This window comes from Charadrius vociferus, unplaced genomic scaffold (assembly GCF_000708025.1).
Source record: "Charadrius vociferus isolate BGI_N301 unplaced genomic scaffold, ASM70802v2 scaffold155, whole genome shotgun sequence".
NCBI lineage: Eukaryota > Metazoa > Chordata > Aves > Charadriiformes > Charadriidae > Charadrius > Charadrius vociferus.
The window spans coordinates 130,607-155,931 of record NW_009648431.1 but is presented as its reverse complement, the minus strand read 5'-3'; the positions used below and the strand labels follow the sequence as shown (position 1 = coordinate 155,931).

Here is a 25,325-nt window from a genome sequence, read left to right as displayed (position 1 = left end):
GCTGGAAAACTTCATACTCAATGAAATCAATCTTTTCTGTTCTCTTTATTATTTGAACTGCCTGGCTGCTGTGTTAGGCAACAACATATTATGTTACATAATTGTAAATGGTCAAATTTCTAGGACCTTAGCTTATTGAAAGATTATTTAATAAATAAATTTTTAAAGGCTGTGGTTATTAAAAATGTGGGTATTTAGTATCCAACATGTTAAACTTTTACGTACATGAATTCTGGGCCCACTCTATGCAGTAAAAATTATAATTCTTTACTGAAAAACAAAGAAATTATATATTTGCTTGTTAGCATTGTCCTTTCTGTGTTTCTACAACATGGAAGTGCATTACAGACATTTATGTTTGCATACGGTCCCTTTTTAACGAACCTGACATTCCACCCTGGTACAGGTTTTCATCTTCTTTTATATCTTTCTTCTCTTTCCATATAAAATCGAAGAATCTGTACTGGAGGTTGTATCGTCTTTAATATAGAAACTATTTCGTAGCATAAAATTAATAAGAAATACTGCTACTGTTCTTATTTAAACACTGTTTTCTTGTTTTTCCTTTCTCCTTGAAATTTGTGAGGTCTTTCCATTCCTATTGTCTAAAACTAATATTATTTGTGTCTTTCATCATCTCAAAATCATCTAATGATTTTTCCTCTGCCTATGATTCATAGACATGGCATTGCATTTTCTAAATAAAAAACAATGTTTCATACTGATCGTGTAGCACGTCTTTCACTGTAATATTTATTGATTTTGTGTATTTTATTTTTCATTATTTTGCTGGCTTTTGTTTAGTGACAATGTTAAAATTACTATGTCATCTTCTTATAGAAGTTTCATTTAAAAATTAATTAAAACAATCTTGTTGGTTATTTCTCATGTATTTTATTCTGTATTTATATTATATGCCATTCTAGTAGATCAATTAAGATTCGTTGTATAGAAAAATGCAAAGGTATTACATGATCAGAGCTTTAACTAGATATTTATCATTTAAATGAACTCCTGGAAAGCAAGAGATTTAGTTTATTAAATGAAGAATTCTACTGTTCATTAACTTCTGTGCCGCTCAGAAATACTTAACAACACCTATGAAATGCACCTAGGGTGCTTTGATGCTGTTTATTCCAAGAGCATAAGAAAAGCAGGAAAAGGTTGTTTTGATAAAGTTCAAATTAAATACTGAAGAAGCGAAAAACTGTATAGGATATTTTAAGAAAAGTGGACTAATTAACTTGTGCAAAACCAGCCCCTAATGGAAGTATCTGACTTTGAACTACTGCTGTTTGAACAGTCAGCTGGAAGGACAAATACAGGAGAGACATCAGTAGAATTAATGACGGTGGCAAAGTGGTTTCACAGAGATGAAACTATTGCTCAGATAGTCCATGGGGAGAAAACAGTAGGAAAGACTCCAGATTTTTTAAAAAGGAAAATGACAATAATCTATTTTATATGTTGTACATAAGTATAAAAGTTGCATCTGAGAGTAGTAGATTTTGCAGAGCCAATTTTCATTGCTTCTAGCATTGCTAGTAGAGCTGTTATAAATATTCATAACAATTTTATCACTCCAACCCACTGCTTTAATATATATAGTATGCCAGACATATGAAATGTTTGTTTCCTTACGGCTTTTTTATACTCGGAAAACAAATGTTGATTGATACAGTGCAGAAGGCTTTAAAAGAGCCCTAGTGTGTTTTTTTTTTTAAAGAACTACATTTGTTAAACAAGGTAATGTTTTCTCTCAGCTATATTTCCTCTTCATTTTGGATATGTTATCTAGAACTTATTTCTCTTCTCATGCAATAAATACAAATGGCCTCTCTAAGAATAAGTCTGAGGCCTTCTGAGGGCTATGAGATCTAAGCCGCGTGACTGATGTAGGTCAATTCTGGAGATTATTGCTAATTCTGCATACAGATGCTTTACTTCTGGGTTATAAATTTAGTCAGACTTCTGGGGATAAAGTATTATCAAAGAGCATTAGGGCTGAGAGTGCTCCTCAGGGAAGAACTTGCTAAGCGGCAAAGGGGAGCAGCGGCAGCCAAGTTTGCTCAAAGGCTGCTCAGGCTGATGTAGGGCGTACTGCAGGCCTGCAGGGCTTGGCACGGTTTGCCACTCTTCTGGAAAGAAGCAGATTGATTCCCAGCCTGACAGCTGGCTGACGGGTCTGGTTCTGCACCCACAAGAGCAAACCTCATCTGGTTCGGGACGAAACTTGGAGCTTTGTCTGCCTGATTGTAATTTCTGCACAGGGTCTGTTGAATGTGTACGGTGTACACATTCTGATGTGGGGAAAAAACAAAGGAGAAAGGTTCCCTCCTCTTTCCTCTGTCCTTCATGCCCCCAAGAAGGAACGTATTGCCTATGGTGAGACAGTTCTTTATATTACTGTGTAAGCATCTTCTGTTTTACGAGGGAACATGATTATTCATTTGAACTCACAATTTTAGTTTATCAACCGTATGCCATCTTGGTTTATACTTTCTTATTGAAATATCTCAAGTTCACCATAAAACTCCAAATATAACAGCAATGGCTTTGATATATGGTGGTGAGGGAAAGGATCAAAAGAATATAACATAAAGAGCCACAGAGCCATCTGCAGAACAAGATTTTAGATACCAACCTTTCCTATTATGTTATTTTTTCTAACCTGTTGCAGAGGATCATACTATTTGATATACACTGTTAAATGCATATCTGTATAAGAAAGTAAAAATTGAGTGACTGGGGAGCAATTGTCTGAAAGGTGTGCATGTTGGTACACAATTAGCTGTTTTCTGGTTTGGTTCTGGTTACAGAACACATATTCTGCAAATTAATTATTACTTATTTGTTAAAAATATTACTTCTTTTTTCTTAGCTTCACTCCCCCTTAACAGCCCAATCTACTTCCACTGTACTGTATGAACACCAGCCAGAAATTGGCAGCAATTACTGCTGTTCTTTTGGAAGGAACCAGGACATCGATTGACAATGATTCCAGCATAAAATTTCATATTTAAGTGTCAGTACAGTTTCTCAAAGAAAATTTTAATATCTCTTTCTTTAATGTTGCCCTAGTGTTTATTTGCTTGCCAAAACAGCACTGCTATTCAAGCAATATGTATGATTTGCTTAGTCCTTGTCTCAAGTGTAGTGCATGTAAATGGTAATGGACCTTACAATGGCATTGCTTTCACTTTATCTTTTAGTTTGGGGTTTTGTGCCTATATAACTCAATTTCTTTGTTGGCTGTAAGCACATAGCCTTGCACAAATCAGTGGTTTGTCAGGATGATGGGAGAAAGGCATACTGACAAAGTAGACTTGGATACACTATACAAACCATTTAAGTAGAAAGAGTTGCTCGTAACATAGTATGGAGATATTAGGAAAAAAAAATGCTATAAATGAGCATTTTTATACCCTGCAAAAAGTGGAATGCATTTTTAATCTGTATGCTCTTCCATAAGAAGTGTGTGGCAAAGCGGAAATAGGAGAGTGTAGTTATCCAAATCTGCTTGCAACTGCTGTAGGGTTCCATCTTCTTTTGCCTCAATGCGCTTCTGTAGGTAGTCATAACTGGCCTATGAATTCTGTAAATTCTGTGCAGTTCAGTGATTGAAACCAAAGAACACAATCTCTTGTCTCTCCCTAAAGAGCAAAGTCAGCTGGTATGCCAGAAACCTGACAGTCTTCATACTCTTGATTTTCCCAATATTGTGTTTTAGAAACTGCACATCTTCCAAAATTTGATAATTGACTGTTCTGTTATCCTCGAAATTTACACTAAATTAAACATTTTTTTTTTTTTGGTATTTGTGTTTCTTAATTTTCTTTCTTTATTTATTTTAATACTAATGATTCAGTAAATAAACAGGGGATCTTGATCAGGAATAATGGTTTGCCTTGATCTAAGCCACTTGCTGTGGATAAACAGATATTTAGATACTTGATTCCCCCTCGGGACACAGAGGAAAGCTTTACAGTCCCCACATGATTCCTTGTTTGCATTCTCTTTCTACCTGTTTTTTCCTGCCCAGTTTCCTTGTGTGAGAGGTGTTGCTGGAGCCAGTCTAATTCACTGGGAGAACTCTACCCAAGCCACTACATTCCCCCAGGTGGTTAGTAAGTGGCAGCAGTATGATCAGCATGAAAGAAACAACAGCTCTTTGTTCCCTGTCAGCTGTCCTTTGGGAACTATTGATCTTTCCCCATCTTCACATAAAGGTAAGGATAGCAGTTATATATAGCTATAAATTACTTTAGACACTCAGAATAAAAACACTGAGGAAATACTGTCCACTGCAAATTAAGAACACTGGGTTTTCATTTATAAAATGCATTTAAGAAAAATAAAAGTTGCCATGAGAATAGAAATGCCTATTCAAATGTGTCTGTTGGCAGATTTTTTAAAATATGTTTTTAAGAAGCAGGTTGTCATATTGTCAAAATAATGCAACTGAATAGTTTTACTGAATAAACTTCTGCTGGAATCTGCAATTAGTTCACACATTAGTAACTGTAAAATTATGGTTTATTTTAAACCTGTTATAATTTAGTTTTTTCTTTAAAACTGTGACCCTTGTGTTCTAGTACTGAGTAGGTGGAGGTGTTTAGGATAAAGCTGCTGAATCAGGATAGTATTGATTAATAATTTTCCTATCTGATGGATATCAAAGAAAAATAAGCTATGTTACATTTTCTTCAGAAGTTTAACAGTGCTTATTCAGATTTTTAAAATTTATTCCATCATTGCAGCTGCAAAACAGGAGAAATGCAATAGCAGTGTTCTTGCAATAATTGACAAATCGATAGTAAGCAATATAATTTTACATAGCGGTATTTTTGAAAGAGGAAGACCTGTGATGTTCAAACACTCTATTTGCTACCTGTTAAAATGATATGTTCAAATTATATCCAGATTTCTTAAACTGAAGCAAGGCTGCAAACTTATCTTTCTGCATTTTAGAAACTAGCTAACAAACGTCCAAATAAAGTGGGATTTTTTTTTAATGTGTTGATATTTATGGCAACTCTAGGAAATGTAATCCTTTTCCTAACTTTTTAATATCAGCAGGAGTCTGCTGCATTGACTGCTAGGAGCAATCCACAATAAGTTTTCCAACCTTCAGCCTTCTGGGGAACTTTGGGGTTTTGGATCCCACATTGGTAGGTCCTCATGAAACTTAATGCCTGGTGGTTATTCACTAGGACAGGACAGATGTGACCTGGCCTTGTGGATCTAATGGAAAACTGTCAATACACCGCATTATGTCGGATGTTATTACTTAACAATTTTTGAAAATGCTCTTTGTATAATCAGTAATGCATAGAAGAAGCAGCTGCACAGTGCTATGCACAATACTGTTAGCACTTCCTTGCTAATGTAGCTTCAACATTTTTTGGTACCCAGAGTTAAATATTTTAAATACAACTGTTCCTTTGTTTTTCTTCCAAGGAAAACTGATAGCCCAAGGACTGGCTTAACTTTGTGAATCTGTACACGTCTTTGAGAATATAGTTTTAAAGTGTCATTTTTCCATAAAACTCATTCTTAATAGACTTTTCTAGTTTTTCTGCCTTGTTAAAGCTATTTAGATGATAGAACTATGTGTGATGTACCCTCCACTGACAGTCACAGAAGTATGACCACTTACAAATGCTTCTGTATACAAGTGTTCTATTTACCACCACAGGGATTGTCTTTCTGTCTTCATCAACAGCGTGGTGTCAAATTTAATATCTACCTTGAGCTCAAAGCTGTCTCCTTTGTTGCTGACTATCAGGAAACAGTCACTCTTGTGTAACTCACACTCTTTTTCCTGTGCATACAACATTGCATTTGCCTTTCTTAGAATACATTTTTTCCTAAGTAGTGTAACCTACCAAGAAATTCTGATCAGATTTGCTTATTATAACTATACAACCAGTTTCTGTGGTTATCTGCACATTTCAACAGAAACAGTTTTGTATTTTCTATTATGTCAAAGTACTACAAATGACTAGTCCAAAACCAAATTGCCATGAGGTCCATTAAAAACCCTTATGGGGGACGACAATTCCCAATTTATAATTATTTTCCTCTTTGACAATTCACTCAGTTTTTAGTTAGTTTAATATGGTTTACAAATATTTCTAAGTAAAATTTTAAAATTAGAATAACTACTATTTCACGGATCTTCAATCCTATAAGCCAGATAATACAGTAATAATATTTTAATCAGTTTATAATTTTCCTAGTTAAAAAAAATAAAAATCCAGAATTTATCTTAGACAGAAGTCTAGCTCTTTTGCAGTCTTCTTGGCAGTTGGTCATGACATACACATCTAGCTACACAAACTGTGGTTTCTTCTGCTTCTTCTGGATGGGGTGGTACAAAAAGCAGATCATAAAACTATAAGTTTCTTATTTCAATACATTTGATTCACTATACCCATCAAGATCCTTTTTTTTTTTTTTTTACTTAGATTTGAACTTGCTCTATCAAATGATTTATTTTGCTTAATGAGTGAATTGCAGCAGAAAATATTTCTCGATCGCTATCCATTAGGTCATCTCATTAAATCTGCTTTGTCTGATGTGAACTGTTTTCATTAAGCTATGTTAACTAGAATTAATTATGCAACTACACTCTATTTCTCTATTGATAAATCTTATCTCAATATATACATCATCACTTTGGTTCCCAGAATGATAGGCAACAAAGAAAAGAACAAAGGAAATTATTTGTTACTTCTACAACGGTACTCTGAAATATGAGAAATGAGAATTGAGATATAAAAATATGAAATATGAGAATATGAAATACAAGGAGAAGCTCCATTTCCTAAGCAGTAACTACTCCCATGTTTATCTGACACAACAGCATCAGCAATAAATCCTTCCTGTAAATAAGCATTATTATCTAACATCAACTAGATAACATACATTAGTCAGAGGGATTTCTTAATAGAGAGAAACAATTTTAGAAACATATAATAAATTACTAAATATAATAAATGTAAACAGAGTAACTATTAATATTACATTTACTTATTATTAATACTAATTAGTGATCAAGGACTTGTGCCAATAACTTACAGTAATACTGAAAAAATAAAATTATACTGTTTCAATTCTAAGTATTTGCTACTCTGAAACTCAACTAGAGATGAATTTAAAAGAAATATATATATCTAAACTAGATTTCAAAATTCAACACCTTGATTTTTTCAAAATTATTTTGTTGTGGGATTGTTGTTTTTATTTGAGATGGACTGCCTAGTGCCACTTATACAAATGTGTTGAATGTTTCAGCACTTCCAAATCTGCTTTTGTAAAAAAAAATAAATCTAACAGCCAGATTTCTCTCAGCTGGAATTCTCAAATTACTCGTCAGTATTTGATTTTCTGATAATACTGAAAATACATATTTTCTATGGGGAAAAAGGATCAAGGAAGTTACAACTAAGAGAAGCAAAAGAAAAATGGCTTGACAGAATCCATAGTTTTTTGTGTCTTCAAAGAGAAGTTAACCTATAATTGATGTACAACTGCTTATCTGCTAAATAAAGATGCCACACCACAGACTGAATGTCAAGGAAAAGGGCAATGATTTTCAACTCTGGTTCAGTATAATGTATATTTTCAACAAAAATTCCAGTAATTTGTACCTGGCTCTTTAGTATTCTTCATGCTTTCCTCCGTTTGTCTGCTCAGTCTTATTTTTCAGTCCCAAAGGACTGTCATACTAGTTTTCTAACAGGTACTACATCATACCATTCACTTCTGTAAGAATCAATGTTTAAACAAAAAAAAATCCAACCTTTGCTATGCCAGGTCATTTAGCTCCATCTTATAGCCTAACTTATTGTCTACTAAGAAAGTATCACATCTTATACTAGTCATGGAAGTGTATTTTTGAGGATTACTTTATGAAAACATATACTGTTATACACCTATTTTGCTTGTGTCTAACAATAGATGTTATCACACTTAATAACTAAACAAAAATTTAGTACCCAATTTTTGTTTGCTTTCCTAAGACTTTGGTTTTGAATATTTTTGTGTTTGATTAGCATTCACTTTGATGTCTGCATACGTCATACGCATTTATATTGGGTGTGGCTGAAGTGCAGTTAGCTTTCCCCACAGCAGCCCTTGTGTTGCTCTGCTTCGTATTGGTAGCTAGAATGGTGTTGATAACACAACAGTGTTTTGGCTACTGCTGAGCAGATCTCCCACAGCATCAATATTGTCTCTCCAACATTCCCCCCTCACCTGTAGGCTGGAGGTGGGCAAGATCTTGGGAGGGGACAACAGCTGACCCCAACTGACCAAAGCGACATTCCATACCGCATGGTGTTTGCTCAGCAATAAAAGCTAAGGGTGAGGGGTGCAGAGGCACTCGTTACTATGACATTTGTCTTCCAGGGCAACTGCTGCACGTACTGAAGCCCTACTTCCCAGGAAGTAGCTGGACATCACCTGCTGATGTGAATAAATCTTTTGTTTTCCTCTGCTTCTGCATGCGGCCTTTGCTTTTGCTTTATTAAATTGCCTTTGTCTTGACCCACAAGTTTTTTTCCATCTTATTTTCTCCCCCCCCTCCCCAAGCTGCTGAGGAGGGGAGTGATAAAGTGGCTTGGTGGGCACCTGGTGTCCAGTCAAGGTCAACCCACCACAACTTTGTCCTCACTGACTAATTACATCACTTTTGTATTCTTATTGTTCTACTGTAATTTTTTCTGTTGTTTGATATACGTGGACCTAATACAAGTAGCTGAAAAAAGCTAAAAGCAATGTTTCTGTTAATTGGGAGACACAAACATCTTTAAATCAGTATGTCTTTTCATGAACCCTTTTATTTCAGTGCAGCAGAACTGGGCTCAGTATTTCTGTTTGTTTCATCCTCTGTCAACAGTTAGGAGAGGCAAATTCTCAGAGAGAATTCCTCACCATCCATTTTATTCTTCGGTGAGTATATTATCACAGAATCACAGAATGGTCAGGGTTGGAAGGCATCTCTGCAGATCATCTAGTCCAACCCCTATATACTATATATAGCATACTCGACAAAGCAATAATTATATTCTTGTAAGCATGGAAGTTTCAGTACTCTATTAGCATAAATCTCTGATATGCAATATTTTGCTTATTACCTCAGATTTTGTGTTAAAGTACACTTATATCCTATTGTTCTAGTATATATATATATTTATAGGTAGCATTAAAAATATTCTTAAAACAAATTTTAAAAGAATTTTCATCAGAATTTAGTAGATACAACATATTTATTTCAGTAATACAGTATTCATTGATTTCTGAAATTATCATTTACATGTGATACATTTATTTCACTAATATTATCATGGTCTTAAATAAAATTCATGTTACAGATCTGTTATAGATCTGATGACATATCTGTGGAAGTGCAAATATTTGAATGCGCAACAGGTCAACCTAAACAGCTGTTCCTGGTAATTAAGATCAGGGACTAAGGGAAAGGTTAAGATGCAGCAACTGGGGGACTGTGATGCAGTCAACAGTGGCATGAATTTAGTTCTTAGTGACACCTGAAATGTCCACAACAGTATCTTATTTAGAATGTGCCCACAGATCTAGGTGTAAAAATGGGGGCTTGCCACTTTAAACAAATGACTGGAAGTTTCTTTTCTTTGTTCCCATAAGTAAATAGGAGAAACAATCCTTGGTCACCTATATATAACAGTTTTCAGATCAGGTAAGACTCAAGGAACATGAACAAACACAAGGAGCCAGGTGAAAAGCATTGGGGAGAAAATATCACCACCTCTTTAGCTTTTGTGACTACAAGAAAGGCCATGATATTTGGACTGAATGAGTAATTACATACAAGGACTATTCAGAGAAACTGTCAGGACCTTGAATGCATCAACAGGCTCTAATTGGCCTGATCAGCTTATAATCATCTTTCTCTTCAGTCTTCCTTGGTGACCTTTTTCTCCTCTCTCACAGGTTTAACTGCCTGTGTTCAAGGTCATCTCTGATGCAGCCCAGTACTGTCACGTTGGATCATCCTACTGTGAAAATAGAACTTTCCTCTGAGATGTCTGCACTTTTATTCATTTACTCATGAGCTGCATTTAAGCTCAGGCCTTTGGACTGGATCCTTTCTGGAGCTATTTTGTCAGTATGCTTGTATCCAGCTTTCTATCTTGCTGATTCTGATCTGTTGACTTGACTACCCAGCTTGACCCCAAACCTGCTTCATCAGGTTCACCTGCCTGGTGACCACTGAACTTTTTGGTTGAATCTGTGGATCTGCTGTGTTCTTGTGGGTATTGAGGGATTGTGCCCTTTGATGATGAGGACACTGTCCCTGCTGGCCTTGCCGTCATCCTTGGTTCTAATCTTCCTTCCCTTACAGAGTAGACTACCCTTTCTACTCCCTGAAGCAAGGAGTAACAAAATACATTTTGTCTGAACACCCAAACCGGTAACTGGACTAGGACCAGATAAATGGCTGTAGGTAGCCCTGCTTGTGCAGGGTGGTGGACAAGATGACCTCCAGAGGTCCTTTCCAACCTCAACCACTCTGTGATTCTGTGATCATCTCCTGTCATTTGCAGAACAATTGGTTGCTTAGAGCAATCTTTTAGTTGTCCCCAGTTACTACTGTTGGATAAATTACTATTTCCTCTCTTTTGAGAAGCTATGGCCAGAAGAATGTTGGTGCATGATGGATCTTGCTCGTCATTTTCAGGAGCTGTTCTGAGAGTTAAAACAAGCAGAATTACATTTTTCCATACCGTCAGTTGGAATCAACCTCACTGCACTGCATTTTCATTATCAAATGTCTAAGTTTGTATTAAATTTAAATGTGCTTATGTTTAAATTACTAACTTGATTCTGGTTAAAACAATGGCAACAGATGCACTTCATTCAAGCAATGTATTTTTAAAGGCTGCAACATAGCTGTGATTATCATCTGTGTGGATAATAACACTGGACCACAACTAGTTATATATTCTTTTTACTATATAAATGCTCTTCAGTTCTCTTATTTGATATAAGAAAAAAAACACGGTCACAGTAGAAAAGTGATAAAAACATCCATATTACCCAAGTGAATCGTCCTTGTGTTATTGATTTAAATAAATAACAAACACATAAATGTACGTCCCTCTTGTCTCTTAGAGTAATGAATGCATTTCAAGTTCTGCTTGTCTGAATCTTTTATACTTTGGAGCACTGAATTAGTTTAATATGTATTAAATTACTTACAGTGAATCCTCCAATTATATTAAGACACAATCCTTCATTCAGACAGTTGATGCTGAGCAGCCTGCAGTAGTCAATTACTTCCTCACAGTTCTTTCCAGTGAATCCTGGCATGCAGCTGTAAATACACCAGTGTATTTTAGAGGACTTGCATTTTTAAAGTTAATTGTATTTAATTATGTTCCATAATTCTATTAAATAATGTTCTTGTGGTAACAAAACAGACCTCATATGTTATTTAAAATAAACAGAACATGTTTTCAAGGAATTAAAAATCAGTTGCATGACTGGATATTTTTGCTTCTCCATAAAATAATTTTTTTCAACGATTAAAGCATTTTCATACCAATACTTAATATAATCCTCCGGAAACAAAAAACAATCTTGAATGAGGTAATATTTAATAAAAAGCTATAAATGAGCTTTTGGGAATCTATTAGAAAGGATGGGTCAATTAAACCATCAGAGAGGAAAATTAGAAATACAATGATAAATGAGGTTTAAAATAATTAACATCAATCATCACTAGTGATTAACAAAGAGTAGTCAATAATCACATGCTTAGGTATGTAAGAAACAATTTAAGGAACCTGTAAACAGGACAATGCATGGTTGTTTTTGTGTTTGCTTAATTGTAATTAGGTATTTTCTTTAAAGAACAAAACTAGAATTCTATTTTGTGACAGTTTGTTAGTTCCATGTGATGCCCATGGAGCTGTGGATAACTCTTCTATAGTAAAAGGAACTGCAGACATTTCTTCTGCTTCATGTCAGCACTTGTTGTTAGTAGGAGAAAATCCTTTTCTTATCTAGCTCTCCCGTGTTTAAAAAAATCCCCTATACACCCAAAATATGAGATTCAAATAGATATTATACAAGTCTTATTCAAAAGCAATAAAGGACCAGTGTAGAAAAATATTTGAATATTTATATCTGGCTCAAAATGTGAAAAAGTAAAACCCAGGCTGCAAAAAGTTGTTTTCATGTTTTGATATATGCATAATCCCTGTCAAATTCACTTGATATGTTTTAACAGACATGCTTAGCATGTTGCTCTCTCAAAGGCTTTTTCTGGTAGCACGGAAAAAAAAAAGATTTAAGAAGAGAATGGAAACGGCCAATTAGCTGAAAATTTGTGCTTGTGAAGGAACCCAAAAGCAATAGATGGGAATTTTCTTCAGCTTTTTCTGAGAGGTACTTTGTCTAATGACTCAGCCCAGAAGCTGGAAATCATGAAGATGATACAGAATTGCTTTTGTTATTTCTGTGCTGTTGTTCCTAATGGATATGAAATTCAGTCGTGTTGCTTACGTTTCCCCATTTTAAAAAAAATAATGCCACCCCTGGTTTCAAAATGCATGAAGCCTCCCACAGGTATGTAGCATAGGAAAGTAAAGGATATATTTTCAATAGCAAACGGTCAGGCAACAACATTCAACAGAAAGTGTCTGGCTTAACTGTATTTTCTAAAGCAGTTAAAGATTCCTAATCAGGGGGTATGGCTACACCTCTGAGGGATGCACAGAGGCATCTAGCATGTCCAGAAACTTTAGTCACGTCTTAGGTAAAGTGTTAAACAGGCTGGATTTCACCAGAAACCCCTGCAGATCATCCACGCAGTCCATGAGTAGGACCATTTGGACAGAGGTAGGTGGATACAGGAAAAACTCCACTAAATAGTTATATTCTTTGAGGCTAGTATAGACACAACCACAGGAGGACACTCTATGCGAGTAGCAATGGACTACATAATCCTCACCCTCTTCTTGAAAAAATTGCTGTGTGTAAATCCAATAATTATATTCCTACCATTTCAAGTACTTGGAATTAAAATTGTTGCAAAGCCTATTCTTAACAAATTTCCAGTTCACTTATTGTAACTAAAAGGAGTTTTTCATAATACTTAGTTGCTTTTATTTTAGCATGTTCAAAGATATCAGATGGTTACATACTTGTTTTTCCCTCTGTGCTATCAACAGATAGCATATTTGTTGTTCTTTATATTATAACACCATTCATCCATATATTAGGACTGTAAAGTAAAAAAAAGAAAATATATTTTTTATAATTCCATATTTAAATAACACTTTAATCCAACTCAGAGAAACTCAGTTAGAACATCTGTTTTACTGATTTGGTTTTACCCATTATGCAAAATCAGGTGAAAGAACTCCTAGCTTTCTTGGTTCAATGTATTTAGTTAATCTATGACTGTTTCATAAAATAGATAATTTAGTAAGCCAATTTTAGAAAGTGCTTCTTATAATTTTTGTATTTGCTCATTTTTTCTGGTTTTGTTTTTGTTGTTGTTTTGCGATAGACATAATGTCAGAGAAGGTAAGAGTAAATTAACAGCAAGAAAATTGACAGTAAAGTTCCAAAAATGACACTAACAGAACAAATTTTCTTAGAACATCATTTCACATTTTTTGTCACTTTTTATCGTCCTAAAGAACAAGGATAATAGAAGAAGATACAAAGTAAACAATCACAATTTATTGTGATGGATATCCTTGTTCACTGCCTATTTGAATTCACCTTAAGTTTTGACATTTAAGAAAAAAATGCTACTATTAGATTCTTAGCACAAAGTTGTATATGATATCAAGACTGAAAGGATGGAATTAGGATACAAGATAGTCATACATCATAACTGAAGTGAAGAAAATTATATTGAGTCTGTTTGGTTATATGTTTAGAATGAAAAACAACTGCTTTCCTTAAGAAGAAAGCGTAAGTAGATAGAAGCTGAGATGGTGATGGATATAAACAGAATGTAGCTTGGACATAAGGATAAGTGGAAAAAATAGGGGCAACCAAACCAAAACAAAAAGGATTAAAAGGTCAATTCAGCTTTTATTTGAATTTGTATATGCATGTGAGCTAAATGCCATACATTTATTTAAAATGTTAAAATGCTGTAAAAGTGGATCAGGAGGTAGTATTAAACCAAATGAAACGTGTTTTTTGTTGTTTTTTTTTTTTTTTTTTTGTTCTATCTAGACATCGTCATAACCTACACTATTTGACAATTATTATTAAAAATCAAACAAAACCTCCACTTAAAGCTTTGGATGAGCGGCTCCAAACTTCCTGAATAAAGCAACATTTTTAGTGGTAGGTTTCCTTTAGGTAAAATGAATTAAAATATCACTCACAGACAGAAAGCTTCCAAGTCTGTGACCTAAGAAAACCGAAACTGTTAAACCACTGTTCCTATAGACCTTCCAACATCCTCTGTTATTCAAGTAGTTAATACAAGACATAAATTTACAAAGATAATTTTGAATTCTAAAACCAGTAAAACCTGCTGACCGTTGGCCCGCTCTAAAACTTGGCACCTCCTCCACATTTCAAGGCACTGATTTCAGCAACACTGCAGCTCTCGCAACGAGGTTACTGAATCTGGTCTCCTTGTAAAAAGTACGTGATTCATACCCTCTCAAAATGCTTTTTCTCACCTAAATGTCTCCTTCCAACTACACAGGTATAAGTATACACAAAATTTACATTTATTAAGTATTTGGGATTAAGTGGTAGAAAACTGGTTTTATTTTCACAAAACATGAGGAATTACTTTTCAATTTATTAACAATAAACACTAAAAAATATTGCAATCACCAAGTGGAGCCTTCAGGGACTGAATGGCAAAACTAAAGTTGAGTATTGACATTCCAATGCTGCTGTATTTATGTAATGTTAAAAGTATGTAGTATTAGTATCTGGTTTAGGACAGCAGTTCAGGCTTTCTCTGTACCTATGTACAGAGAAAACAGAACCTCCAGAAGGTGCTTCATCTGGTGTGCAGCTTAGATGCTAGGGAAAGCCACGTGAATTGAATACTATCCAACTTTTTTACTTAAACAGAATGTACAGGGCCAAGCACTAGATGTTGAACAAAGTTGAAGGATGAGCTCTTCATTACTGTATTCATAATGTTCTCTCCAGGACATTATTTCCCCTTTTTAGAGTGTTCTTAGCAGTAAAAATAATAAACTTATGACCTATCCCATTTCTCAAAGTAGGTCTCCGCAAGTGTGTCTTGCCTGTCTTGTCAAATATGTATTTTACAGATAGCACAACTGAATGCACGAACAATACACAAATATTAAAGGTATAATCTAAGCATCACTGTTATTGATATAATCTTAATGCTTGATATTAGCAGTAAACAGAATTGTACCATCTGAGCCCACAACTAAAATCTCTAGTCCCTAGCTTTACCACGACTTGTGATTCTCTTGATAATCAATATAAATTGGTTGTTTATTGGCCATTATTACTTTCTGTTATTTTGATCTAAATAATGACTTCCACTCTTATTCTCACATAGTATGTCAATGAAAAGACTCTTAAAGCACTATGCATTTCCATAGCTCCTTTTATTACCTAATTTCCATGGTACAATGGGGTTCATGGTACATACCATTTCTACCAGTGCTTTGTGAAATTGTAAATTATTCAATCTGCATTGCACACAGGGCCAGGATTATTATTTGGTTTTGTTTTTTTTTTTTTGTTTTGTTTGGGTTTTTTTTGGTTTTATTTTTTTTTTTTTTTTAAGAAAGGCAATCTACATCTTGATATTAATTGTTAATGTTATTCATATTTTTAAATGTAAGCCTCAGGCATAATTTCATACTAACTCATGTACCAACATACTGTGTAAAACATTCGTTATATAACAGTAAATTATTAGTAGCTTATATCTTGGTTTAAAGTATTGGAAAAGAAATTATAACACTGTTGTTCTGTGCTATACATATTTATATGGGAAGATCTAACTATGTATGTGTTTGTATGTGTGTGTGTATGTATATATGTGTTTAGGTGTAAGTATAAATCAAGTTGTATGTCTTTTTTTCTTCTTTTGAAAAACTGTAAACATAGTCCTACTTATATTTTAGTTTCTAGACTTTGCAACTGTATCTTTTCTGGTAGATTAACTTTATGTTCTATAGTTCTGTTACGTATTTGCAGTTTCTAAGTTCATTCATAATGTGTTTTCAGGCTTTTGTGTACCACAGCTTTCAATTTTCTGCTTTTATGAATATCCTAAAATTTGAAAGTTGTTTACAGCACTTCAGTAATGCTTAGCAGAACTTTTACTTCAGGCAGCCAGATAAAAGCCCAGCAAATGTGAAGAGTACAAATTGTACTCCTTAGTGATGTAACAAAATATCTAAAAAGCTATCTAAAATGGAACAAAATTATATACCTACTGGGTCACTTCTGTTATTTTCAAATGGATAATTCTGAGCATGTTCTTTCTGAATGAAGCACTTTTAATAAGCTGCTTGAAGGATCGATCTAAGACCTACTAATGCATGTCTGTGAATCAAAACTAACACAGTTGTCTTACCCTTTCAGAAACATAGCATAGACGTCATACACACTGAATGGGAGTGGTACCTGTAGTTTAATTCTCTTACGTGTCGTCAGTGTGTCAGGATTTATATATTTTGTCATACGGAATTAATGATGAAACAATTTATAACTCCTTAACTGTGTTAAATCTTTTTGTACCACTTCAAGAGTTTTCCAGAAAACTAGCACAAAAGGGCACCAAAAAGAAATAAAAAATGTTAAAAGGAAAGTTTATCATTTTCTGTGTTCTCTGTGACTGATAATGTCTTTTCTTTCTACAATCAGGGGGATATCATCAACTAATCCAATGAAGTACTGAAATAAATTAATTTCTAGTCTTACCGGCAGTTATAGTTCTGCTGTTGAGCTACACAAGTTGCATTATTTAAGCAAGGCAATAATTCACATGGATTCAGTATTCTCTCACAGAACTTGCCAGTGAATATTGGCAGGCAGATACATGCCACATCCTATAGAAGAGAAGGAAATTAGAAATAATTATTTCTTGTACCCAAGGCAATACAGAAATTAATATTTACTTCCATTACTATAGAGACCCTAAATAGGACAGGGTCTCATCATATTAAACAGTTTACAAAGACAGAGCAGAAAGCAGTGCTAGCCCCAAATAGGTTACAAACGTAATTTAGGACAAGTGGAATAGGCCTTCCAGCACAGATTATACCAGAGTTAGGTTTGCTAGCTGGAAATATACCAGCTCTAAATTTGACTGGCTTTGCGGTTTCATAACTGCATCAAGAAGGAGTTTTATAATTCTTTTTTTTTCCTCATTTCTGAATTTGTTCAAATATAATATTTGCAACTATCAAACAGTAACAGTGCACAAGGTGCCTCAGATACCAGTATTATTCAGTAACCAGAGTAGGAAAGAAAATGATTTGTATCTTTTTTCCCCTTCAATATGAAGCATAGAGACTATACTTCTCTATAATGGTGAAAGACATCTGTCAGTTACTGTAATCTGTAATTTACACAGCAAGAACAGTAAGTTATTTTGTAAAACAAAATATTTGTTAGAGATGACACTCTCACCCTTATTTTTCTATATAATGTCGTTTGTAGTCTTTTTGATGTCAGAAAGTAAAGGAAAAATATATAGAGGTTAATTGCTCCAGTGAAATTGAAAGTCTTCAGGTGTTTCTTCAAAATCCATCTTAAAGGCATGATTGGGGAACTTTATTTTAACATCTGTTGAGAGATTTCTATGTGTGTGAAACAAACTACTGCATCTGTTTGTCTATAGAAATGATTGTACAAAATAGTATGTATTAGCTTATCTACTAGACAAAATATTTAGACAGATTAAATAATTTAGAAATCTATCAATTTTTTGGCAGTTTAAATATCTCTTTTTTCTGTCTGAGTGTATATGTATCACTTGTATATGATAGCTGAGCTTTTGAACTCTTTCACAATTTTGTTCTGCATAATCACTGCTATTTGCAATAGTCACGCTAATGAAAGAACATCAACAATGCGGTTTGCAATACTACTAGATATGACTCTATTATCATGAACCTTTGACTTTGTGAGTTTCCAAGAATCTATTCTATTTGACAAAAAGAAAAAAGAAAGAAAAGAAAAAAGAAAAACATCCGTATGTTGATGCATATGGATGACAGGGAGGCGATTAGAAACAGTCAGTATGGCTTCACAAACAGAAAATCTTGCCTGACTAATCTGGTGGTTTTCTGTGGTGGGGTGACTGTGTTGATGGATAAGAGAAGAGCAACTGATGCTATCTTATCTACCTTGACTTCTGTAAGGTCTTTGACATTGTCCCTCACAACAACCAGTATCAGTACAGACTGGATGATAAATGGATTAAGAGCAGCCCTGTGGAGAAGGACTTATTGGTATTGGTGGATGAAAAACTGAACATGAGCTATCAACGTATTCCCAAAAAGCCAATTGTATCCTGGGCTGCACCAAAAAAAGTATGGCCAGCAGGTCAAGGGAGGTGATTCTCCCACTATTCTACTCTGCTTTCATGAGACCCTACCTGGAGTACCGTGTCCAGCTCTGGGAACCCAGCACAAGAAAGACATGGACCTGTCAGAGTTCAGAGGAGTGCCATGAAAATGGCCATAAAGGCTGAGAGAACTGACGTTGTTCAGCCTGGAGAAGAGAAAGCTCTGAGTTGAAGATGTCCCTGCTCATTGCAGAGGAGGTTGGACTAGATGACCATTAAAGGTCCCTTCTAACCCAAGCCATTCTTACAGAGATGAGCCAGGGGCTCCTGAGGTAATAGGAGCCAACAGAAAAACATCAGTGACATACCTCAAGGGAAATAAGGGGTGTTCATCTAAGGAGACACATTTGACAGCCCAGCTGAAGTGCCTCTACACTAATGCACACTGAATGGGCAACAAACAGGGGGAGCTGGAAGGCACCTTGCTGCTAGAAAGCTGTGACCTAATTGCCATTAGTGAAACCTGGTGGGACAACTTCCATGACTGGAGTGCGGCTACCGATGGCTACAGGCTGTTCAGAAGGGACAGGCAAGAAATTAAGAAATGGACAGTGTGTGAAGAGCTGTCTCTGAAGAATAACCACTAAAAGGTTGAAAGCTTATAGGTAAGAATTAGACATGGGGGCAACAAAGGAAACCTTGTGGTTGGTGTCTACTACAGGCTGCCCAATCAAGGGAAGCCTATTCACAAAGCCTTCTTACTCCAGCTACAGGAAGCATTGTGCTCATAGGGTCTCATCCCATTGGTGGCCTCCAACCACTCCGATATCTGCTGGAAAAGTACCACAGCAAGCTGCAGACAATCCAAGAGATTCCTGGAGTGCATTGAGGATAATTTCTTAAGCCAGGTAACACACAGCCTCACCAGAGGGGGTGCAATACCGAACCTGTTGGAAGCAGCCTGGGCTGCAGTGATCATGCACTGGTGGAGTTTGAAGTCCTGGGGGATATGGGTCAGGTGAAGACTAAAGTCAGGACCCTGAATTTCAGGAAAGCAAAATTCCAGGTTGTCAAGGAGTTAGTCTATAGGACCCCGGGAAACTGCCTTCAGGGGCAAGGAAGCAGAACAGAGCTGGCAGATCTTTAAGGACACTTTTCTTAGAGCGCAAGAGTTCTCGATGCCCAGGCATTAAGAAATCAGGAAAGGAAGGCAAGAGACCAGAATGGCTGAGTTGAGACCCTCTGTTCAAACTGAAAGGCAATAAAGCAATGCACAATATTTGAGATAGCCAGCATGGCTTCACGTAGGAGACTGCTAAGATGTCTTGATTGAAATGTCTCAAAACTTGCTTACCATAAGTGCACCAGCCACATCCTGTTCATAACAGGAGCAAGGAGCACCTGAAACTCGCTGAGTTAAGTTGCAAGCTGTGGCACCGCGACAAACTACAGCATCTTGTTTACCACAAGAGTACACCAGGAGAGACCGTTTTCCAATAAGGCCATCTTCCAAGAAAGACTGGCCGAGCAAATGTAGCTTCTATACTGATTGGTCAAATGCCAAGCTGACTATAGGTTCGTGTCGTGTCCCTCTGTAGTCGGACCACCAGGACTCCCACCATCATTTTGGTCCAAGGATTGTGAGTCAACGGGATGCCACTGATGATAAAGCGGCCTTCAGGATGCTGAGGATCAGTGATGGTGGCTATCCTCTTGCTATGCTCCATAACACTGCTTCTCTCTTCCCCCTTTCCTCTACTTCCTTCTTTATCACTCATTTCAGTAATCAAGGCTGGGAGATAACAATAAAGCTTAGCAGACAACATCTGACCTCGTTTGTGTCTTAATCTCATGTGCAGAATTGTTAGGGGTCCTCCCAGACTGCCCCCCATCCCAAACCACCATGTCCTGGACTGGGACATGACACTTAGGGCAAGTCCTGCCTGACTAACCTAGTGGCTTTCTACAATGGAGTGACTACATCAGTGGACAAGGAAAGAGCTACAGATGTCATCTATCTGGAGTTCTGTAAGGCCTTTGACAAGGTCGCCCACAACATCATTCTCTCTAAATTGGAGAGCATATGGATTTGATGGGTAGACTGTTTGGTGGATGAGGAATGGGTTCTATGGTCGCATGCAGAGGGTAGTGTTCAACAGCTCAATGTTCAGATGGAGATCAGTGACAAATGGTGTCCCTCAGGGATCCGTATTGGGACCAGTACTGTTCTTCATCAATGGCATAGACAGTGGGATCAAGTGCACCCTCAGCAAGTTTGTGGATGATACCGAGCTGAGTGGTGCAGTTAACGCACCTGAAAGTGGGGATGCCATCATGAAGGACCTGGACAAGCTCAAGACCGAGGCCCATGTGAACCTCATGAGGTTCAACAAGGCCAAGTGCAGGGTCCCGCACCTTGGTCAGGGCAACCCCCAGTATCAAAACAGGCTGGGGGATGAAGAGAATGAGAGTAGCCCTGAGGAGAAGTACTGGGTACTTAGAGGTACTTGTGGATGAAAAGGTGGACATGAGATGACAATGTGTGCGTGCAGCCCAGAAGGTGAACTGTATCCTGGGCTGCATCAAAAGAAGGCCAGCCGTTCGATGGAGGTGATTCTGCACCTCTGCTCCACTCTGATGAGACCCCACCTGGAAAAATGCGTCCAGCTCTGGAGCCCTCAGCACAGGAAAGACGTGGACCTGTTGGAGCAGGTCCAGAGGAGGACCACAAAAATGATCAGAGGGCTGGAACATCTCTCCTACGAAGACAGGCTAAGAGAGTTGGGGTGGTTCAGCTTGGAGAAGAGAAGGCTCTGGGCAGAGCAGCCTTTCAATATTTAAAAGGGACTTATAAGAAAGATGGGAACAAACTTTTTAGCAGGGCCTGTTGCAATAGAACAAGGGGTAATGGTTTTAAACTAAAGGACGGTAGATTGTCTCGACATAAGGAAGAAATTTTTTACAATGAGGTGGTGAAACATTGGAACAGGTTGCCCAGAGAGGTGGTAGATGCCCTGTTTGTGGAAATACTCAAGATCAGGTTGAATGGGGTTCTGAGCAACCTGATCTAGTTGATGATGTCCCTGCTCATCGTAGGGGGGTTGGACTAGATGACCTTTAAAGGTCCCTTCCAACCCAAACTATTCTATGATTCTGTGATTCTATGTCCAAATGGGGATCTCTGAAGTTTATACTTACATTTGGCAAATCGATACATGTACCTCTGTTTTGACATGGCCTTGAAGAACATTCATTGATATCAATTTCACAGTTGTGACCAAGGAAACCAGCAGGACAATCACAAACATATCCAGACTGATTATTTTGGCATGTGCCCCCATTCAGGCATGGCTGAGATACGCAAGGATCACCAGGTTCCTCACAAAAAGGACCTAAAAGAAAGAAGCATTAAAAATTAGGGAGTGTTTGAGTGAATGATGCCTCTTTATATACTGCCCATAAACAGTATCTTGTCATTATGTTGTGTTTCCCTATTATTTCTTATTAGTTCTATTGGGTTTTTTTGTTTTTTTGTTTTTTTAATTTTAGGAGGGATTGAGAGGCTCTTATTTATTGTATTTTCTTAAATTGTCTACACTGTGAAGCTCCATTTACTGACTGAGACATCTGTAAACTATCACCATTTAAAAAGCAAAGAACTTAAAATATTCCTGTATGTTTTGTTTGTTTGGGTGAATAAACATGGTAGAAATATGCAGGAGTGAGTAAACTCATCTGTAGCAAAGGGAGGATGAGAACTGGAACCATAGTCCCAGGAGACACTGAAGAGTCACTGAACATCCCTTCCACAGTGGTTATTATTAAAGGAGGTTGTTCCCTTTCCTTTTTGTAGATCCAGCCAGCAGTGAAGCTAAATGTACTTTCAGTAGGTGCACACACAATCACTTTCTCACACACACACACATACACAGAAACAATACAGACACAGTGCCCACATGGATCAACATGGGGAGAATGTCCCTGTACCTCGTAAACACAAACAGCACTCGTGAGCGTGAACAGCAATGATGGCTCAAGCTTTTTCTTCCTTTATGGCTAATCAGTGTTGAAGTTCACCAGCAAACATACATACACTCTCCCTCACTTTCTAAATGCACAAATAAACCCACATTAATGGATTCCTCAAAAATTATCACAGGTTTTAAGACTGTCTGATATCCATACCCAGATCCTAGACCTCTTGCCAGCTTGCTGGCTCAGACCTTGAGTCATTCCACATCTGGATATTATCCTAGTTGCTGGCTAGTCCAGTTTAACCCCTGCCCACTAGGAAGGGTGATAACACGGAAATAATAAAGAAAAGAGACTGCAGTGATCAGAAGCCGGGCTTAGTCAGGTAAGCATAGTGAGTCACAGCCCACTTACACTCAGCCAGCCCTTTTGTCACCTTTTCTCTGCATTTTCCCATATTTGTACTTCACTCATCCACCTTGATGCCTGTCTTTCTTCACCCTTTTCTTCTCCCAGGTAAACAACCCTTACCTAAGTGTTTGTCCCCATTGACCCTATTTTTATGACCTCCATAAACAAATTCAGTATTTCTGATAGTTTACCTAAGTAATCTTGGCTTTATGTGGGATTACTCACATGGCTGCGCAGGCTCTGTTGGCCTTGCAAGAAAATAATCCCTGAGAAGTCCCCAGTTCCCTCCCTTTAATTATCTGTGAAGTTTTCCCATGTCTCAGAAAATTCTTCCTGAACTGTCTGTAGAATCCAGTTGTCGCTCATAGTGCTATCTGTACCTCTTTTCAGCCACTCAATTATTTGCTAAGGTTGGCAACTTCTCATGTTATGCCCAGTAGTTTCCCATGTTCTGTTCAGTTATTGTAACCCCAGGCAGGAGTTTACTGATCTGCCTGCATACCACAATAGTTATGGATTGCCTATGTATTTTGGACAATTAACTCTATTTAATTGCACAACATCAAAGATATAGCAGAATTATAGCAGCTAAGAATTTAATTCCATTTACTTCTGGAAAATTATGTAATAAATATGCTTTCCACATATCCTGTACTTTGGTACTTTGATTTAAACCACCTTCCTAACACATATTTACAGATTATATCAGAAGCATTTTTCAATAATTTGCTGTAGCAATAACATTAACTTCATAATAAATCTATTCTGAAGTAGTAGTATGTATTGATTCCACAATTTGTTAGTCACTTCAATCAACTGAATTAAAAATAGGCATTCATAAACCAATAAATTATACTTTACAAAAAGATGTATACTTTTGAAATGGTAAACAGAATAATTTTAACTTGGAATAGTAAACTCCCAGGTAAACATAGTTAATTGTTTCTAAACGAATTAATACGTAAATATGTGAGCCTCTAATAATTTCCTTACCTACACAGACTAGCTATATAGAGTAACTGTAGGAGTGTGGTACAACATTTACCAGGAGATCCAAATATTGCACTCTATCTCTATTATATACCAGAACAGCTGATGCAACAAACACTATAGAAGACAATCCCATTAGCAGGAAAATGTTCAAAACTTGATTTCCTTTCTATCACTCAGTTCCTTGGAAACAGTTGTTCATAAGGCAAAATGCATTGGATCTATCTTTTAGGACATATTATTAACCTCTCTTCAGCATCAGAGGACATTCAAAGAATCTTTTGTGAATTTATTGCTACCCCTCATCACCATAGTAACCAAGTTACAGTAAAAGTATATTGCAACTTGCAGATGTTAGGGCTTGTTAATCGGAAAAGACAAGAAGGTAATTCCTCAGAAGAAGGACATTGGCTGGTATTAGTGCGTACATAAGAGAATGTTTGCAACATGAAGTGAGGTGGATGGGTCAATTGTTTCTTATTATTCAATTTAGTATTTATCTGTCCTGGTAAACTTCAGCACAATATTGTATCCTGGCAGTACTCACAGATGAGGTTATATATATCAATGCTTATCCTATTATTTTTTTTCCTTTGATGTGACACATTTGACAAGAATGGGTGCTCCTGACCCACCCACATTACCAAACAGGAGAAGGCAAATCAGCAAAAGAGTGACTCCAACTGCTGTACCCAAAAGAATGCCAGAAAATGTAGGTCCACATGCCGAACGGATTAATGAGCTGTTCCTGCCATTGTTCCTACCCCTGAATCCATTCAGTCCTCCTCATTTTTTCTGCCACCGTTACCAAGATATTCTTAGCCTTTTGTTATAAAATGGCACTGGATGGGATTATTAGAACAGACAAAGACCAAATAAACAAAATAACACAGAACAATGAAGGCCAGTTGGGGAAACCAGATGAAAGAAGTGCCTTTTTGGAAATGCCATGCTCATTTGTGGCAAAACTAAGAAAAAAGATATTGTTCAGTTAAAAAAAAAAAAAAAAAAAAAAAAAGAGGTAATGCAACTTTCTTTTAGGGAAGACTAAAAGTAACTAGAAGAGGAATAGAGAAAAGCCTGAGAGCATATAAGGAAATACTGTTAATCACAGCATGGGAGATGTATCAAAGAAAAAATGCATGGTTCAAGGATGGCAAAAAGAGCTGTTTCAGTTCTTTTCTTCCTGGAATCTCCTTGCAAAGGGCAAAAAATATATTTTTCTTGTTGTTAATTTAGAAAAAACAGGGAGTTTAATGTGAATTGGGAGCCAATTACCTAACCAGGTCAAGGGGGATAAATGTAGATAAAGATACTGAGGCAGCAACTGCACTCATGGTCAAAAACACAAGTTACATCTTTCATAAGTCTATCTAGAGTGAATTCAATAAAAAAACTCTACCAACTG

The 25,325-nt window shown here is 36.6% G+C and overlaps 1 protein-coding gene across 1 annotated transcript in view; it reads right to left on the bottom strand.

Moving 5' to 3' along the window:
- The window catches only part of EYS (eyes shut homolog (Drosophila)), a gene marked incomplete at its 5' end in the record, with an annotated part of 136,201 nt that overhangs the window by 42,326 nt on the left and 68,550 nt on the right, over positions 1 to 25,325 (bottom strand). Inside the window, 4 exons of the mRNA XM_009885383.1 lie at positions 10,226 to 10,412; positions 11,248 to 11,362; positions 16,954 to 17,081; positions 21,743 to 21,936. Of these exons, the coding sequence (XP_009883685.1) occupies positions 10,226 to 10,412; positions 11,248 to 11,362; positions 16,954 to 17,081; positions 21,743 to 21,936 (624 nt within the window). The remainder of the gene's footprint in view (positions 1 to 10,225; positions 10,413 to 11,247; positions 11,363 to 16,953; positions 17,082 to 21,742; positions 21,937 to 25,325) is intronic.